The following is a 19379-nucleotide window of genomic DNA, read 5'->3' as shown; positions in this document are numbered from 1 at the left end:
TCAGAATCATAATTTACGTTAATACCAAAAATACATATACAATCGAACATAATTTCTGTTAATACCAATACTACATTTACGATCGATCATTGCATACTCGTGGTTTGCCGGATTTTTTAAATTACTCTCTCTCTCTCTCTCTTTTTTTGTTTTAATGTATTTTTTTTATATAAATAAGATTGACCTGATCAGGCTTCTTGACTTTCAGTGTAAAATGACAGTTATTAAGTTATTCAAACTGAATAAAAAAATGTTAGGTTTCTCCCCCCCCCCAAACGAAACAATAAAAATAGAAAATAAAACTGACCTGATCTGGCTTCTTGACTTCGAAGCAAGACTTCCTCCACACAGTCAGAGGGGAACCAGCCGGTACGACCGCGGACCGTTCCCTCCCAGTAGCCGCCTTCGCCCACGCTCAACACTATCGACCACACACAAAACTGGCATGTCATCCACCCAAGAAGGATCATTCAGATTTGAATCTTGCAACTCGCTGAAATGGTCCCTGGAGCTCAACAACACAGTGCGGCAACAAACAATTAGCATGTTCACTTTCTAAATGTTTTTTTAACACCAACATGAAGCCGCTACCTGTTGGCTGAGCGTGGACGGCCGGCTCCTCGGTACTCACCTTTGACCCTGTCGCCCTTGCTGAAGCTGATTTCCCGCTCTCCCTGGGCTGAATGTGCTCGCGTGGCCACAAAGACGCGTCCCGGCACGGCGCTGTACAAGCGTCGACGCTGGCCAGCGGTCTGCGTGCTGGCTGTGCTTGCGGTAGCAGGGGCAGCAGTGGGCCTGGGAGTGAAGACATTTCAAACACACACAATGCAAAATGAGACACTGAGAACTAGAGTGGGCTAACACCATTCTTGCTTTATAGCTTCGGGGATCTGATAGAGCACTGGTGTCAAACTCGAGGCCCGGGGGCCAGATCTGGCCCTCCACATCATTTTATGTGGCCCGCGAAAGCAAATCAGCCATGTCAACTTCCATGATGCTTGCTAAAATCTCTACCAAAATAAAAAATTCTCATATAATAAATAATAAATAGACATATTGCAAGCATTTTATTGTAACCAAACCCCTCATTAGAGTAAATTAAACAATAGTTGAATGAACCCTCATTGTTTATTCTTTTAATTCGGTTTCAGTCATAACGGCGCTCCAACGGAAACGGTAACGAAAATGTGGCCCCGACAAAAATGAGTTTGACACCCCTCGAATCGAGGAAAAGTACAATTTCCAAAGAAAATGGGTTGGACTTTCAAGGATGCAATTCAAATGAAATCAAAACTCCTTCTCCCCTCACCCTTGTTTGCGACTCTGCTGCCGGCTTCGGTCCTCCTTGTCCCCCATCCTGCCTCGGGACGGGGATCGCGTCCTGGCCCCTCGGGGGCTGCTGGAGCTGCGTATGGTTCCTGTGTGTTTGAATCCCTAACGATCGAAAATGTCAATGAATCATTTTAAATATCTTGAATTTGAGGCCCATTCGAGAATTTGGAGGGACCAAAAGGTATAAAAGTCCCAAAATCCAAAAGGTTTTTCCGATGGGGTACCTGCACAGAGACGATGTTGGTGCTCAGCGAGTTGGGCATGGCCATCCAGTCGGGTAAATTCATGCTGCTGTCACTGTTGGCACGCAGGAACGGGTGTGGATGAGGCAACGTCAGGGTGTGCGTGCTCTCGCGCCTTTGGGGGGCGTACTTTGGAGACTCCACAAAGGGAACTGGTGGGTGAGGGTTCGGGGATTAAGGGTTAAGGCAGGTAGCGTTAGGTGGTAATGATTAGTGGGTTAGGTTTCCGGAGAGTTACATTTAGGGAGTAGGGTAAAGAAGGTTAGATGGTTCGGGTTAAGGTAGTGAGGTTAGGGTGTTGAGAAATTAGGGAGTTAAAGTTACGTTAGGATTAGAGCGTTAGGGGGTTATGGCAGTTAGGAGGTAGGGCTCAGGTTAGAGGGTTGAACAGTGAGAGGTTAAGATCAGAATTAGGGTTAAGATCAGGTCGTTAGGCATTAAGGGGTTAGGGCCTTAATGTTTCTATGTAGCAAAACCTCATCTGGCTTTCCATTTTCAACTCTTTCAGCGGCATCAACGAGATTCCTAACGAGGAACACCGTCGACGTAATTGCTGTTACCTGTATTGTGTTGTATTTATTTATTTTATTTATTTTTAATGGGAATAGGTGGAGAAAAGTCATGGCCAACTGTGTTTTGAGCATTACGGTGGGAAAGTTAAAAAAAATAATAAAATAGGCATTCACTACGGCCAGCAGATGGCGGCATTGTATCTCTTTGGAGGACCTCACGCATCACAGAGAGAAGAGATGATGAAAATTAGTTTTATTTAGTTTTAGAAGCGATGATGTAATGTAAGTACGTACAACCCACACAAGTTCATGGCACGCACACACACACACACACACACACACACACACACACACACACACACACACACACACACACAACTAAATACTACTACTACTACTACTAAATAGCGTGCTAATAGTTTTAAGGATCGTCAAATGTGTAATTGTGACGGTGGTGATTTTCTTTTGCAAATGCATTATTTTGCCACCAAAATCACAATTTTCATTGTTATTTTATTGAAGAAAAGGACGATTCAGATGTTGGCGGCATCACTCGAGCAAAACTGATCAAAGTCACTAATGCACATAGAATAGATCTTTTCACACACTTTTGTTCAAAACAGGTGAGTTTGAGGATGAAACCAACCAATTTTGTTTTACTGCTGATTATTAATAAATGTGTGATGAAGGAAGAGGGATCTTTGATTTGGTTATTTCTGTGTTGATGTAGTCTTAAAACGTAATGTGTGAGCCTTGGAAGATCAGTCAGAATCGTCTGAATTGGTTGCCACTCAAGAGGTTCTCTTCGTTGATGGAAAAATATATATATATTTTTTCAAGCAGCGTAACATGTCAAGGAAACAACCAAAATACTGACCTACATCGGCATCCCGGTGGTTTTTGATGATCTCCCCCAGCTCGAAATGACCCGACATGACGGCCACCTGAGTGAATGACATCGCAATCATTTATTTGACTTGATACTGTTTTTAAAACCAACAAAAGACTCATACGCCGTCGATCATTACCTGAAAGGGTGTTTGGCCGCTGTTGTTCTTTGTCTCTTTGTTGGCTCCTCGGTAGAGCAGAATTCGTGCAGAGCTTTCCTAATTCATTTCAAATTGTTGTGGTCGGGACACTCGGCGAAAGTAAATGGACTAAATATGATGCAAAACGTACCTTGTTATATAAAGCACATATGTGCAAGGCAGTGTTTCCAGATGCATTCTGGGAGGTGGAGTCGGCCCCGTAGAAGAGGAGGTGCTCCAGGTGTTGAGAGTTGCCGTTCTGACACGCCTGAGGGGCAACAACACATCCGTGCACAGAGACACACAGACACGCACGCATTTACACACTTTCGCATGCACACGCAGTACCATTTGTACAACGATAACAGCTTCATTTTTTCATTCCAAGATGACGATGAAACTACCTGAATTTCGCCCACCAGGTGTTGACTTGACTGGCGGATGGATGGCGACATGGTGAACTCGCACACACACACACACACACACACACACACACACACACACACACACACACACACACACACACACACACACACACACACACACACACACAGAAGATGAAGACCAAGATGAAATGAGACGCAGACGAGCAGACCTGGTGCGTTTCGTCCCAGCCGTTCTCGTCCCTGATGCCCAGCTTGGCGTGGTGGTAGAGCAGCGTTTCACAGCACGAGGTGTCACCCCCTGTCAGCACGGTGTGGTACAGCGGCGTGAGACCCCGGCGGTCCTTATAGTCCGGGGAGGCGCCCAGAGACAGCAGGACCTGTGCCAACATGTCAACGTGAAATTAATAAATTAAATAAGTAATATAATTGCAATGTTTATTAAAACCATCCATTTTCCGATCCGCTTATCCTCACAAGGGTTGCGGGTGGTGCTGGAGCCTATCCCAGCCGTCTTCGGGCAGTAGGCGGGGTACACCCTGAACTGGTTGCCAGCCAACCGCAGGGCACACATAGACGAACAACCATCCGCGCACACTCACACCTACGGACAATTTGGAGTGTTCAATCAGCCTGCCATGCATGTTTTTGGAATGATTCACCGACTCCAAATCGGCCCTTGTTTTTTGTCTAGCAGGTTTTCATAATAATATCGTAACAATAATATATTATGTAATATATTTAGTAATATCAATGACTTAAAGCTAGGTTCAGCAACAGGTGGAATTTTTTTTGGGGGGGCGGCTATAAATGACCACGCATAGTACAATCCGTATTTCGTAAGCTTTTATAGGTCAACCTTCAAAACCAAAATCTCAAAAATCTGATGTGCTTAAAAAAAAAAAAAAAAAAGACATTTTAAAAAAATCTGCGTCAAAAATATGTTAGGAGACACATGAAGGCATCTCCGATTCAGAGTTCCTGTTTACCAGTGCGATTTTTCTTTGCCATTTGGTATAAATGATGCATAACAGCAGATATGAAAGTTGCTGGAATACAATAAGTGACATTGTTGTTTGTGTGTGTGTGTGGGTGGCAAAGTGGGCGAGTTTGGTATTTTAAAAAAAGGCTCTCATGAGGATGAAATGAAAAATCAAAACAATTTCTGGAATTTGGTGTGGTGTTGTTTGTACCAAGAGGGCAATATGGCGGTGGCCTCGGACGGCCTTGTGGAGTGGCGTGAGGCCATCTTTGGCACGGAAGTCGATGTGGGCGCCTCCCTCCACCAAGACCCGGATGGGCTCACCGCCGCCCGGCTCGCACTGAACCGCCAGCGACAGCGGCGTCTCTGCAAACACGCACGCACGCAATGCACACACATCAACACCAACATGTGAAAACCCACACGGGAGAACACAAATACAAAAACACACACGCAAACACAAACTCCCATAAATCGAAAACCAACACAAATACACACCAAAAAAATGCACACAAGCACATTACCACACACAAATGCAGAAATGTGCGCGCACACCCACACCCACACACACACTATTACACACACAAAACGAGTGTTAGTGTAAACAGTGTGCGAGTGTGTGTGTTTCTGTCTGACTATCATGGGTGTGCGTGAGTGGCTGTGGACGGGACGCGATTTCACCGTGTTGCCACCCGCTCGCTCGGTGACACACCGACTGTGAAGCAAGCCTCCACACACCAGCGCAGACAGCAGCGAGTAGCAGGCGCCAAGAACAAAGTGTGGACGCGCAGTCCGAGGAGGCCTTGCTCACATGACGCCGCATTACAATCTCGACAAAGTGGATCGCTATTCATTTGAATGCCGTTGCATTCGCTCAGTCGGCGCGTCTCCTATGACATGGCGTTCTAATGTAGTAAGAATTAAGAAGTAGTCGTTATAAGTTACGCAATCAAGTTAGGCACCGCTTAGCTATAAAATGACATTTTCAAAGCTGAGTTTTTCTTTTTTTTTTTTTTAAATAACTCGCTGGATTTTTTCAGAGTGCGTAAAAAAAGCCTCTTGATTGCAATTCAGTTGCAGATATTAAGAGCTGATGTCTCTCTAAACCACAGGTGTCAAACTCAAGGCCCGATGTGGCCTGCCACATCATTTTAAGTGGCCCGCGAAAGCAAACCAAAGATGTTTTTGTCTAGCAGCTTCCATGACGCTTGCTAAAATGTGGACCAAACTTTCAAATTATATATATTCTATATTTTATTTATTACATATACTCATATGTAATAAATAAAAGACATACTGTACAGTCAAACCTCGGTTTTAGAACGTCTCTGTTCTCGACCAAATCGGTTTTCGACCAAAAAATTCGAGTTTTTTATGCCTCGGATTACGACCGAAAATCGGTTCTCGACTAAACTGAGCGCACTTGAATGCGCCACTTGATTCCTCTCGCCTTCCTTACATGAGGAAGTGACGCTTCCTCGGGTGGAAGAGGAAGTGACGCTTCCTTGTGTAGCGTTCCATTGTGAGCAGATGTGTTCAATAAAGATTTTTTTTTTTTTTTTTAAAGAGCGTGGTTTCGGTTTTCGAACAGCCTTCTGGAACGGATTATGGTCGGAAACCGAGGTATGACTGTATTGTCAGCATTTTCTTGTGACCAAACCCCTCATTACACTAACTTAACAATTGTTCAGTGAAGCGTTTTTCCTGACTTCTTTATATGTTTTCACAGTCATTACGGCCCTCCAAGGAAAACGGTAATTATAATGTGGCCCTCAACAAAAATGAGTTTGACACCCCTGCTCCAAACAGTGATCTATTTTTATTCCCCAAACGTCCATTGAGCACATTAAAACACGCCTATGGTGTCGTTTTTTTGGGGGGCGGGGGGTCGTGCTTACCCCCTGTGTCAGCATCCTGGTAGTTGGGATCGAGGCCTTTGTCCAAGAATTTACTCATCTTGTCCACACCATTGGTTTGAATGTAATCCATGAATTTCTTCAGACTGGCCTGCATGTGGAGGGACACACAACGGTAAGCTTCCAGTGCCGCCCCCTAACACTGAGGCATTACAGTTTTTCCGAGTTGTCGAGGTTGCTCACCTTGGTGTGCAGTTTGGCCAGTTGCTTCTCATCCAGGTTGGTTTGCTTGTACACTCGCGTCTTGTATCGGAACTAAAAGTCAAGCAAGGGAAGGCTTCTTACACATTTTTTGTCCTTTAGGTCAAAACACACACTAATGATGAGAGTGCATGCAAGGCGGCGCATGATATGTTGTGCCGAGTATGTACGCGTACCTCCAAATAGGGCACCCCTTTCTCAAAGGACTGCGGGTACTCCTTGAGCAGCCGCTCCTCCTCCAGGAATTTGGCGTCGTGGCCGTCGGTGGCGGGCTGGAAGAGGCCGTAGTTGAGAACGTCTCGAAGGGACTCGGTGAGCGAGCACAGCACCTGCTGCTTGGCCTTCCACACGGTGGCGTCCGGGTTGAAGCGCAAACATTTCTGGGGGAGAGGGAGGGTTACATTTAAAACAGGATTTCAAAACAACACTCAAGATAAAATATCCTTTGTTGACATTTCTTTTTGTAGACATTTTCTTAATTATACATTTTATGTTTACTGATCAAATGGACACAAACCTTGAAAAATATTTTGGCCAAAAAAGCCTTCGGTTGGCTTGATTTTATTCTCTAATACTTATTTTCTACATATTTTTTTTAATTGACACATTTTCAAATTTAGATATCTAAATAAAGTATTTTTTAAAATCATTTTCACGAAAACCTCTGACAGTGGCATTTAAAAAATATTTTTTATTTACTTTTTCAATGTAAAAAAAAAAAAGAAAAAAGAAAAAAATGAACAAAAAAATTGCTGGCCTTGGTCTTTTACTTTTCTTATTTTTATCATATTAGAAAAAACATTTTCTAACTTCTGCAAACCTATGCAAATATTTTACACCAACTCCCCAAATACATTTCACATATATAAGCCTTTACATAAGGAATAGGCATCGTCCACCTGATTGCTGCTACCAGTCAGAATAATCACATTTCCAAGACAAGCAGTGCAGCTTCCATCCAGGAGGGGGAGCCAGCAGCAGCACAAAATAGGTCAGAGCCAATGAAGAAGGTGCATAGAAATTGAATGGCTGTTCAGTGTGCCGCGCGCGCACGCGCACGCACACGCACGCACACGCACACACTGAAAGAGGCACCGTCAGCAAAGTGAAGAAGTCACAACACAAAAAAGCGTGAAGGACAATTGTCACGGCGACGCTGCACTGTCATGTCTTGACTCTACACAAGATAGTTCACTGTCTCTTACACCCACACACACACACACACACACACGCACACACACACACACTGTGATTTGTGTATGCATTACATTCATTCAACCTCGGTTTTATTCACCGTCTCGCACAGCCAGCACGGTTACCAGGGCAACCGGTTCATTAGCCGAGCAAGCTGCTTGTTGCCATAGAGACTTCCCGTAGAGATGGGGTACTTTGTGTGTGTGTGTGTGTGTGTGTGTGTGTGTGTGTGTGTGTGTGTGTGTGTGTGTGTGTGTGTGTGTGTGTGTGTGTGTGTGTGTCTAAAGGGGAGTGGGGTTTAGAATAGAGGGCAAAAGATTCATTCAGTGAGAAAATGGTGATGATTAGTTGAGCTCAGTTTCAGGCACACAACTAACACACAAACACATCTATAAATTGTGCTCCTCAGTTGACATCTCGGAGAAATAAAAACGCTGACAATGGTGATTCTTAAGCCGCCGAAGACGTTTCGGCCGGCCTATCGAGTGGCGGCTCCTCCAGGAATTAGATGGCTCCACCAGTTCCGCCAATTAAGGCCCATCGCAAGCACGCCGGGCGAAGTTTCTCGTCGTCGTCCTCCTCCGCCTCCTCATCAAGGACGCCCGATCGCAGACAGGTTATGTAAACATTCGTTCGAAAAAGAATTCCCCCGCACTGATCTGCTCTTTGTGTTGATGACTTTAGAAACAGACAGGTCGTAAATAAAATACAAAAGCAAGAATAATGTATATGATATGCTGCGGGCAGCTATGCCTTGGTGAAGAAAAAAGATAATGACATCAAAATCTGTATGTGCTTGCTGCTTTTCACTGTTGAAGTAAATGAGGGGGTCACATCGTTTCAAAAATCGCCAAGTTAGCCACATGACAGCTGGCCAATAAAGAACTAAAACAAGACAATGCTGCTTATTGTCCCATAAATCTGGATTGATTTTGCTGCTTCGTAGCGACATCAAGGGCAGTGAAATGACAAAATAGAGCAAGACAGTGCATGATATGCTGCTTTCTGGATCGAGAAAGACAAAAAAAAAAAAAAAGATATTGTCATAAAAACCATTATTAGCTTTTGTGCTTGTTGAACTCTGAAAGAAAATAGATGACATTGTCCCAAAAATCACGAGTTATGTTATTACGTGTTTGTCGGTAGCTACATGGTGGGCAGTCAAAAACGAACTAGAGCGCGACGGTTCATGATTATGCTGCTTTCTGGACTCAGAAAAGCAAGAAATGATGAGATTGACACAAAAATCCTGAACTGGTTTTGTTGGTTTTCTGTTCATCGCTACATGACAGGCTGCCAATCGAGAACAAAAGCAAGACGGTGCTTGATATGCTGCTCTCTGAACTCACAAAGATGAGAGAAAGAGCAAAGAAATACAGATTTATTTTGTAGCTTTCCTGTTTGGAGCTACATGATGGCCCGCCTTGGAAGAACAAAAACAAGGCAGCGCATGACATGCTGCTTGTTGTTATGTGTCGCTGAACTCACAAAGAAGAAAAACTGCTTTTCTTGCTTTCTTTTCAAAAATGACTCCTCCGATTCCACCATTTTGGTTGCCCCAAAAAACAGTGTTCTTCTTCATAGTTGGAGAAGCTTTTGATTTAGCGCGGCGCCCCCTAGTTTACAGTCACGCCACGACATATCCCATCTCTCCTACTGACCATGATTTCGTACACGTGCGCCACTCCTTGAAATGATACTGAAAAAATAAATGGTGGAAAGAGGAGAATGAATAGAAATAGAAATAGATCATCATAAACTGGACGCATGGAAGGAATGATTCTGAAGACGAAAGCCTGACTTACATGGCGACAACTACCGTTTTTTTTGTTTTTTGTGTGTGCGTGCGTGCGTTCGGGTATTTTTTTTCCCCACACAGAGGTCATTAAAGCCTTGCCGTCCCCTGAAACACTTGGGCTGCACAGGGAGGGTGAGACGTTGGGAGCAAGAGAATAAGTTGGAGATGGGCAGATGAAGACGATGAATAGCGAGGACAGACGTGGTGGGCGGACGAGAGCGAAAAAGTGCAATTGCACTTTAAGGCTGGATTATTTTATTTATTTATTTATTTATTTTGGGGGGTAGGCTGCATGAATACAAAACTCGCTTGTGTTGGGCTTCGTGCCGCATATTTACGCCAAGACTTGAATCTAACACCAGATCCTGTAAGTGTGATCGAGGAGCCGAAAATAGTTTTTCATTTGAAACAAGACGGCGTATGATATGTTACTTCCAGAACTCAGGCAGAAGGGGGGGGGTAAGACAACATATCCGGAAAAAGAGAGGGTAGCCGTAGTCAACCAGAGTCGCTATGCTGCTTGTCGCATCTCAATTTACACAAAATAAAGGACATGCTGCAATTTGAACTCTGGAAAGGGAATACAAGGTCCCAAAGTTTGTATAAATCTATGGATATATTTCATAACAAGCAGGGTTTATTTTGTAGTGATTTTTTTATTTTTATGTTATAGCTTTCCAATTTTCAGCAACAGGACTGGTTGCTAAAATAGAACTAAAGCAAGACAGTGAATTATATGCTGCTTGCTGAACTCCAGAAGATGGGGAAAATTATCTCGGTCACAAAAATCAAGATCCATTTTTGAATCGAAACGACGGGTAGCAAATAAAGAACCACAGCTAGAAGGTGTATGATATGCTACTTGCTGCAGTGACTCACTAAAAAAGGAAGACCGTCACATAAAAAGGACTTATTTTTTTGCCGTTAAGTCAGTAGCTTCATGACGGCTTGCCAATACAGAACTAAAGCGAGGGATGACGGCAGTGCATGGTATATGAAGATTTATAGAGGGTTTTTTTGGGGGGGTTTGTAGCTAGCTACATGACAGCCCGCTACAAAGAACCAAAGCAAAACTGTACATGATATGCTGCAATAATAGAAAGTCTTGCTGAGGCAAAATGGACATTTTTTTATTCTTATTTCTCTTCCCCTAACATTTGTAGGACAGGGTCAAACTCATTTTTGTTGCGGGGCACATTGTAGTCACGGTTTGCCTTGGAGGGCCATTATGAATTCAGGGAACCCACATAAATGTTGAATCACCTCCACATATTACATACACAGCGCACAACAAATTGATGAATAACTGGTTTTAAAATCAGAAATCAAGAAGAATGACTATTAATGTGGATTACAAGTGACAATTTGAAATTTTGTTTCAGACTTAAGCAACATGGAACTTGACATGCTTGATTTGCTTTCGCGGACCACATAAAATGATGTGGCGGGCCAGATCTGGCCCCCGGGCCTTGACTTTGACACTTGTGTTGTAGGAAGTCCTCCCAAGAAGAATGACATTCTCCACTCCCTGAAGGTGTCCCAATACTTTTGCAGACCTTGCTGGATCAAAGCGATGATTCCCCAGTCACATTATGATGCAAATTACTGAGCCACCGGAGTTGATTGAGGGTGAATTAGCTGACACGCGAAACGAGTCTGACCCATGACCCAAGGAACCTCCGAAGGGTGAGCGGGAGGGAAAATATTCACTCAAGAGGACTAGAAATATACATCCGAGGTGTTTTACTGTTTTTTTATGAAGTCTTGTTCCACAGTCTTTATTATGGAAAAGTGACTTTTTATTGTTTGTAGCAGTGTAGCGGCGCAGAATGAAAGCTCACTTGCAAAAGACAAATCCGTGATAAAAAAATCAAATGAAAATAAGGTTGGTTCGAATCAGGCATGAAGCCCGGCTAAGAGGAAGCTAGGTTAGTTTAAACTAAGTGGGAGCAAGGATAGGTCAAAGCTAAGCTAGGGTAACGCTTTGGTCGGTGGTCGGTGGTAGCTGCATACCTGTCAACTCATACGGTTTAGCCATATTTTATACGGATTTTGTGGTGAATCTTACGTATATGGCCATATCGCACAAATCATACGGATTCTGAAAATTTCCGTTTTTTTTTTCTTTTTTCCCCCTAACAGGTAGTTCCGTTTGCTTTTGCCCAGAATGGTGCTCGTCTACAGCATTATTGCAGTGCAAAGTAAATATGAATGGATGCTGTAACTTTGAGCCGATGGGTCAGCATTTGGAGTTGGTGAAAAAAGTAACGCAGGAATACAACTCTGAACACAGTAATGCCACTAAGTAGAATGATGATTAGACATTCACCTGCCATTGTATTATGGAGATCTACAATAAATATCATTAAAAATTTCGTGGGTTTTTTTCTGCCGTTATTTTGACATATAAAATGCTTTGGTATGTTATAAGGATTTTTTGCTCTTTATAAGGATTTTTTTGGTAGTTTATATGGGTTGGCGCTCCGAAAGGTTGACAGGTATGTAGCTGAGCTATGTGGTCGCTAGGCTGCAACGAATCTTGGGAGGTAGAAACTCGGTAAATCAAGGCAACTAAGAGGTGGTAGCGCAGCAAAGAGGAAACTTGGATTGGTAGACAATCATTATGTGGATGCTAGGCTAGGAGGAAGCTAGGCCAAGAGCAGGGGTGCCCAAACTTTTTTGACCGATGATCTATTTTTCGATCAACCAACCTCCCGCGATCGATCCGTTGCCGCGCACTCGCGCACACACACGCACTCAACACACGCATGCCATGATGAGCAACAGGCTGACGCAGGAGCATGCGACGCACTTTTGCAGCCTGTTAACTATCGTAGCTTACGCGTACCGTTTTAAAATGCTTCTCTCGGCCCTCCAGATTCCCATTCTTTGCCCGTTCCCTTGTTTTTTTTCCCTCTACACCCCTCGCAATTGACTTGGGACCAGTCCAGGAGCTATCGGTCGATCGCGATCGACGTAATGGGAACCCCTGGCCTAGAGGAACCTAAAATTGTGGAAGCTTGGATTAGGTCCAAGTTCAATTAGATGAAATCAAGGCAGGGGAAGTTTAGTAAGCAAGGAGCAACACTAGGTGGTGCATGCCAGATTCGACGAAAGATAGGCTATGAGTTTAGATAGCTTGGATGGATTGGATGCTAAATTGGGTACAAATTAGGCTAGGAAGAAGCCTTTCCAGACTGACTGATATTATTAGCATTGTTGACAATATATTTTTAAGGTTTAATTGACTCAAAATGAGGTCAAGTTGAAGAGAAACGATCACTTTTATGACGCCTTTTACGACTCCCGTGTGGATTTATGCCGCCATCCTTTTCCATGTGCGCCTTCTCTAATCATGCCAGCTAGCGTCTGCCAACCTCACTTCACCTCTGTCCGTCTCCATTTTGCCACCGCCGCCACCTCCTTTTATTGCAGCTGTAACTCTCTTTCCATTCCCAAATGGCTATCTTTTTTTGTCTTCCAGTTATCCATCCTTCCCATTTGTCCGAATAAACAAGTGCGCCTGTGTGAATTATTCATTTTGGAATTTATTTAGAAATCGAGGATCAATAATACATCACACACGTCAGCGAGAGAGAGAGAGAGAGAGAGAGAGAGAGAGAGAGAGAGAGAGAGAGAGAGAGAGAGAGAGAGAGAGAGAGAGAGAGAGAGGAAAAGCAGCTATTTGCCACTGAGACTGTGTTAAGATACAGACTTTGAGCGTTGGGTGTTATTGGTTTTGTCTGTTTGCGTTCACACTCTCACAGGTACAAATCTGCCCCCCAAAAACTCATTCAATCCCCATGACGTATACATACGTCTTGAAAACCTGCTATGGCTGCCTACCCATGACGTAGTTATACGTCATTTCCATTTTTTTTTTTTTTTTTTGCGCCATAGTGTGCAGAAGGGTCTTACACAGTCTCGATCAGGCTTGTTTGCATTGTAAATCATTTAAAATCTGTCCAGCAGGGGGCAGCGTGTGTTTAGGGATCATGCTGCAGAACAAGTCAAAGTAGAGAGGTAGTCATGCATGGGCGGAGTTGTGGAGTCACGTAGAGTTGGGTAGAGTAGCTTGTAGCTAGTTGAGAAGGCATTCGAACCAGTAGTGATTGAGAAATCAAAACAATTAACCCGACTCTTAAAAAGTTCTTGGTTATAGCAAAGTCAAACAGGCTAAACACAAAAATCCTTAATTTCACACAATTTTTATCGGACTGACGTCACACTTAGCGGACACATGGTCAGTAGCCACCTGCTGACTGCCATTTCAATTCTGGCAGGGATTTAAGTTTCTATTCAGAAGCTAACTGAGATCTGAAGCTAACTGAGATCTGAGTTTGTTAGCGGCAGGGTCAAAAATGTACGTGCGACAAAACACAAGCAGTCATACGTTAATTAAAGGCAGCGGAAAAGTATTTCTAAATCTCGCTAAGTATTATGGCAGTAGGTTCTTGTATGCTGAGACAATAACTCAAAATGTTTTTACTAGCATGGCCTGACCCTTGTCACCTGCCACAATCAATTCCCTCTTTACGCTACCACATGCCACATTCACGGTGATGGAACACAACAGTTCATCGATCCATCCCATTTGAAGACAAACCCTCTTTCAAAAGGCTTTTCCTGGTGGTATCGCACCATTTAGGACCTCTTGTCGCTTTCTACTTCCTCTCTGCTTTACCCACATGGAGGGCTTTTAAACTCCTCTCGGTGACAACCGCTGTGATGGTGTTTCAGTGATTTTTTTTTTTTTTTTAGAGGTCTCCTTCAACATCTGGCTCTTGAGCTCGAGCACGGTTTACTGATAGGGATGGAAGCTAGTTAGCATGCTAAGTAGGCAACTGTTATTAGAGTTTCCCGGAATTGGGGTGCTTTGAAAATTAATGGAAGCAAATTAAGCCGAAATTTTCACATTTGCTTGGCTTGTAAACATTTACAAATGAGTGGAAATAATCTATTGGGAATACAAGAGTTAGGCTAGGTGGTAGCTATACTGGGCAGAAGACAAGCCAGGTGGGAGCTAATAGGTGGCAGTCTGGAGAGGTAGAAACTTGGTTTGGTAGAAGATTGATGACCCGGAAGCGAAGTTAAATGGAGGATGAGCTAGGCGGAAGCCAGGTTTAGCTGCAAGCAAGGATAGGTGGTAGCTAGATTAGATGGAAGCTAGGTTTTATAGAAGCTAAATTAGGTTGGAACACAGCAATATGGGAAATTATTAATTAACCAGTGCAAGAACTTGGTTAGGCTAGCTCGGCTTCAATAGGAGAAAGATTAGGTTGAAGATAGAAGAGCTCGACTAAGATGAACATTGACTAGTTGTACGCTTATTGGAATTAAAATTCTCTGTCAAACATGCTTAATGTTGGCCAAAAGGTTGTGTTGTTGCCATAGTTACACAAAAGGGATGTTGGCGGTTGCCAAAAAGCGACGTGGCGGCCGCGTTGGCGTTTTTTATATTCAAGCTCCTCAGTGTCCACTCACCGTTTGTTTGATGTCCGGAATGCCGATGCGGAACACCATCATGGCGATGTGGGCGTCCTCGGGGGATGGCGGACCAGTGCCGGACGTGCGCTCCTTCTGCCTCCGCTGCTGCTGATTGGCCGGCTGCTGGTGCGGGGGATTGGCTGAGTAAGGATTGGACGCGTGACCCAGGTTTCCAGCTCGTCCGGCGCTTTTCCCCAACTGCCTCGGCCCCTCGCCCCTGCCGCCCCCTCGCCGGACCTCCACCACATCTTCGTCCTCCAGCTCGCCGTTCTCCTCCTCACCGTCCTCATCGCGCTCATCTTCCTCCACTTCCTCCTCCTCCTCTTCTTCTTCTTCCTCTTCCTCCTCTTCTTCTGCCCCTGGGTATGGGTGTCTGCTGTTTCCCAGCATCCTCTGGTGCTCCTCGTCGCTGGACAGCGGGCTGAAGGGCATCGTCATGGCGACAGAGAACCAGGCCCCAAAGGCAACGCCATCATTCGTGGGGTGATGCTGAACGGGAAGAACAAAGTTACAAGGAAGTATGTGAAAGAGCGAATAAGAAAACATTGCCTGCCCACATTGGTCGAGTTAAAAAGGGCGGCTAACAGAATAAAGATAAAAATGAATCTGATTTACTGCCAGTAGTGTGGGACTAACTGACACCGGTTGTTAAGGGGCTGAACAGAGCTTTAGTCACATCCCATCAATTTAGAATAAGGCTGTAACGTAACCTAATGTGGAAAACGTGAAGCGCTGTAAATACTTTCCGAACGCACCGCATCGCATTGATTGGCTGACGTAGAACGAACGGTCAGTAAAACTACAGCACAGCAAAAACAAAATTGTCCAACTGACAACCAGGTTGGCATTGGTAGCTCTAAATCCCCAGCCATTTCCCAACAGGAACAAACAAAACAATCAAAAGATCAAAGTAGCCATGCTAATCTCCGTTTGATAATCTGTCCATCATCCATTTTTTTTTTCCCCCTCTACCAACCCTCCTTGGAGACTCGTTTCCACTGTGGGGTCGAATCGTTGAGTCATCTCAACGGCATTTTAAAAAGCATATTAACCCCGCTAAACCTTCAGTGAGAGTGCCAGGAAGGGACCATCATAAGCTACGCTAATTTTTAAACACATAAAAAGGTAGCCCCTATGCCAAAGACAGCCAGATTTCATGAATATGTAAGAGATTAGTAGAAGAAGAGGGTTTCAGATCAAATGAAGGATTTCAGCTTGGTAGAAGCTAGGCTAGGTGGAAGCTAAACTAAACTGGAAGATGGGATTGGTAGTAGCTGGGTTGTCAGGTGTGGTGACTCTGTTCTGATTGGGCGGTTCAGAAACTCAGTCGCTGAGTCAGTATTGACTAGTTGATTAGTGGCTAGTAGCAGGAGCTAAAATATTTGTGTCAATCTAGCCAGTGTTTGTCTTCGCTAAAAAAAATTACAATTCACTTACAATTATACTTGTGTACAAATACAGTCAGGTAAGTATGCTTTTTGTTTATGAAGTTATTTTTATATCGTTGCTGCTCCTTGTGCAGTCTCTTGCTAAACTGTCATCAATCAGTCAACCAATCCGCTGGCTCAGTGATGTCATCAAAACGCAAAGACAAAAGTGACAGTCATCCTCTTTTTAGTCACACAAATGCCAGCATGCTTCGCTCTGCCCTTCTAGTCTATCTAGGACACTTGTATAGATAGATAGACCTTCTCCTTGTCTCGGTCCCCAGGACATTTGACTGGGAAACTTCCAAAGAGCATATCGGCCCACTTTCCCACCGTGAAAAAGTGGAGCGGCCAATTTGCCTGCCTGCTTGTTTGACACGATCTCACACAAAGTGACACGTACAAAATGTCAGAAAACAAGGTCAGTTTTTGTGATTTGGTATGCGGCTCCCTCACACTCATGCGTACACGTGTGACATCCAGAACATACTAAAGGGGTCACCTAGGACATCACGTAATCGTCCGCAGGGAACTAGAGGTCACACATGGCCCTCTTCGACCCATGCTGTGATGTAACACTCCCGCTAGGGCACAGGTGTCAAACTCAAGGAAAAATATTCGCCCTTTTGCCACACACCTGATTCAAATGTTAATTTTTTTTCTTGTTACCTTTCTATTTTGGGTTAACTATTTTTGTATTTTTCCCCCTACATTTTCTATATTTGGAGCATCTGTATTTTCCAGACATCGGCATTTTTTTTTCTTTTTTCGTAATTATCTAATTTTCTTTTTTAAATATATTTTTGAATTTTCTATACATCTTTTTAATATTGGCGTATTTTGAGCATTTATATTTGGAGCATCTGTATTTTGCACACATCGGCATTTTTTTCTTTTTCATAATTATCAAATTTTCTTTTTTTAATATATTTTTGAATTATCTATACATCTTTTTAATATTTGCATATTTTATCTTTTTTTGTATCAGATCTTGATAATTGCTTTTGACTGTCATTTAGCTTCGACAAGTGTGCCGAACATTTTGACTTGTAGCAACACGCGTTCATGCTGTTCACCGCAGTAACTCTGCTCACTATCATGGCGAAATGAAATTTACAATCTTGAGCGTCACCCCTCTTTACGTCCCAGAAGCACCTCTCAGCAGACCCTGACTCATCAGAACCATCCCAACAATAAAACCACAAGACGTCAGCGCCTCTGATGCGCTCGCGTCATCGCATCCCATCGGAGTCGGCTCGAGTCCCCCCACGCCAAAACCAGAGAGTCTTGCAGCAAAGATATGAGCGGGCGTCTCAAAGTACACAAAGACACCATGGAGGACTTTTTCAATACAAGGAAGTCACACACGGAAGCTGACAGCCGCAGCGCGTCGCTATTAATGGACATGCCAGGTCACCTGCTGCAAAATTTCTTCCCACATGACAGTGGACAGGACCTTACAACAAAAGGTTAGCTGTCAATTAACCCAAGGTGGGAGTGGGGGCCAGGACCCCGTCACATCAAGACAATTTATTAGAAGAAGACAGGCATCTATCCGGACACCTAAATATGAATAGAGATGTTTATGAGCAAAAAAAAAAAAAAAAAGTACAGCCGATATTAGTGTTTCCCAACAAAAATCAGAGAAATCTCACGACACATCGCCACACCAAAACGTCACAAAATGTATTTTACGTACCCCGAAATAAAGATGGTCTTGCCTTAATAGACTCAAAAATCTCAGCCTGTTTAACTGGCCACAAAAGCTCTTCTTCTGTTGTATGAATGGCAACTGCAACCGCACCTTTTCTCATCTGCAAATAGTTGATGAGCATTTCATTGTTCTACTTGTCACTATTTTCAGTAGACAGGCAGGCGGACAGAAAAAGAAACTGCCCACCACCGCCAGTATGACTGATCTAAGTGAAATTGGGCAGACATGCTGATCACAACAGAATGCACAAAAAAAGTCGCAAGGGGCCATGCCCAACATTTACCAGAAAGAATTTTGGGGCGAAATCAATAATGTGTGCCCCGTGGAGATTTGACGGATCAGCATTTAAAAAAAAAAAAAAAAAAAGTAATCATCATTTTTTTGCAAAGCAGTTTTGTGAATCAAGCACTTCATTTGAGAAGGAACTTTCAAATTTTGTGGAGCATCCTTTTCTTGGCGGGTTCATCCCAGGGATGTGAAGCTAGGATTTTTATTAAAGAAAAAAATGTCAAAATAACAAATGAACAATTGTTGTTGTTTTTTTTTAAAATATATTGAAGAGCTTTTATTTCTTGAATTCAACTGTATTTTCTTGCTGAATTGATATGAAAACAATTTTGACCACATTTTTTGTGTACCTCAAAAGTCAGACTTCTTTTTGTCAATTCCCTCAGTGAATTCCAGCCCCTTAACACAATTGACCGATCGCCATGAAATTGGGTGTCTATCATAACAGGACGCATGAAAAAGTTTCAAGGATCCATGCCCGGACTTGAACAGGAAGTTGAGCATTTTGGAACAACCCCTTGGAAAGTTGAGATAAAAAAGGAAATAAACCCCAGACACCACCATCGATGAATGACACAAAATGAGCCCATTAGACCCCTAAGGATAACTAATCAAACAAACTACCGACTAATGTCGCAACTTTTGCTTGCACTCTACCCCACGCTGCGACGACCGCCCTCCAACCGCCGTGTGAAAGTGTTCCTATCCCCTGGAGAAGCGATGACGGCACTCCGGTCCGCTGAGAGCTGTGATCCCTCGCAAATAGCCTCGTAATTAATTAGCTCTGCTCACGTCTCTGCGGGACCAAAGCGCGCTTTGTCGCTTGTACGGGAACTCAACTCAGCGAGACTTGCCGCCTGGACCCACTGGTGGCC

At 43.7% G+C, this 19379-nt stretch overlaps 1 protein-coding gene across 6 annotated transcripts in view; it reads right to left on the bottom strand.

The window, feature by feature from the left end:
- shank1 (SH3 and multiple ankyrin repeat domains 1) overlaps positions 1–19379 on the bottom strand; it is a 49697-nt gene that overhangs the window by 21398 nt on the left and 8920 nt on the right. For 5 of the 6 annotated variants that reach the window (XM_019889806.1, XM_019889805.1, XM_019889808.1 and 2 more), the window contains 13 exons: positions 15073–15564; positions 6773–6976; positions 6579–6650; positions 6378–6486; positions 4691–4845; positions 3710–3877; positions 3266–3382; positions 3115–3192; positions 2964–3030; positions 1557–1726; positions 1310–1434; positions 632–795; positions 308–421 (listed from right to left, as the gene is read on the bottom strand). In XM_019889806.1, the coding sequence (XP_019745365.1) occupies positions 308–421; positions 632–795; positions 1310–1434; positions 1557–1726; positions 2964–3030; positions 3115–3192; positions 3266–3382; positions 3710–3877; positions 4691–4845; positions 6378–6486; positions 6579–6650; positions 6773–6976; positions 15073–15513 (1984 nt within the window). In that variant the 5' untranslated portion in view covers positions 15514–15564. Of the gene's footprint in view, positions 1–307; positions 422–631; positions 796–1309; positions 1435–1556; positions 1727–2963; positions 3031–3114; positions 3193–3265; positions 3383–3518; positions 3594–3709; positions 3878–4690; positions 4846–6377; positions 6487–6578; positions 6651–6772; positions 6977–15072; positions 15565–19379 lie in introns of those variants that run through there. The other variant, XM_019889811.1, reaches the window with a different exon arrangement.

This window comes from Hippocampus comes, unplaced genomic scaffold (genome assembly GCF_001891065.2).
Source record: "Hippocampus comes isolate QL1 unplaced genomic scaffold, H_comes_QL1_v1.1 scaffold326, whole genome shotgun sequence".
Lineage (NCBI taxonomy): Eukaryota > Metazoa > Chordata > Actinopteri > Syngnathiformes > Syngnathidae > Hippocampus > Hippocampus comes.
This window is presented reverse-complemented; position numbering and strand designations above follow the sequence as displayed.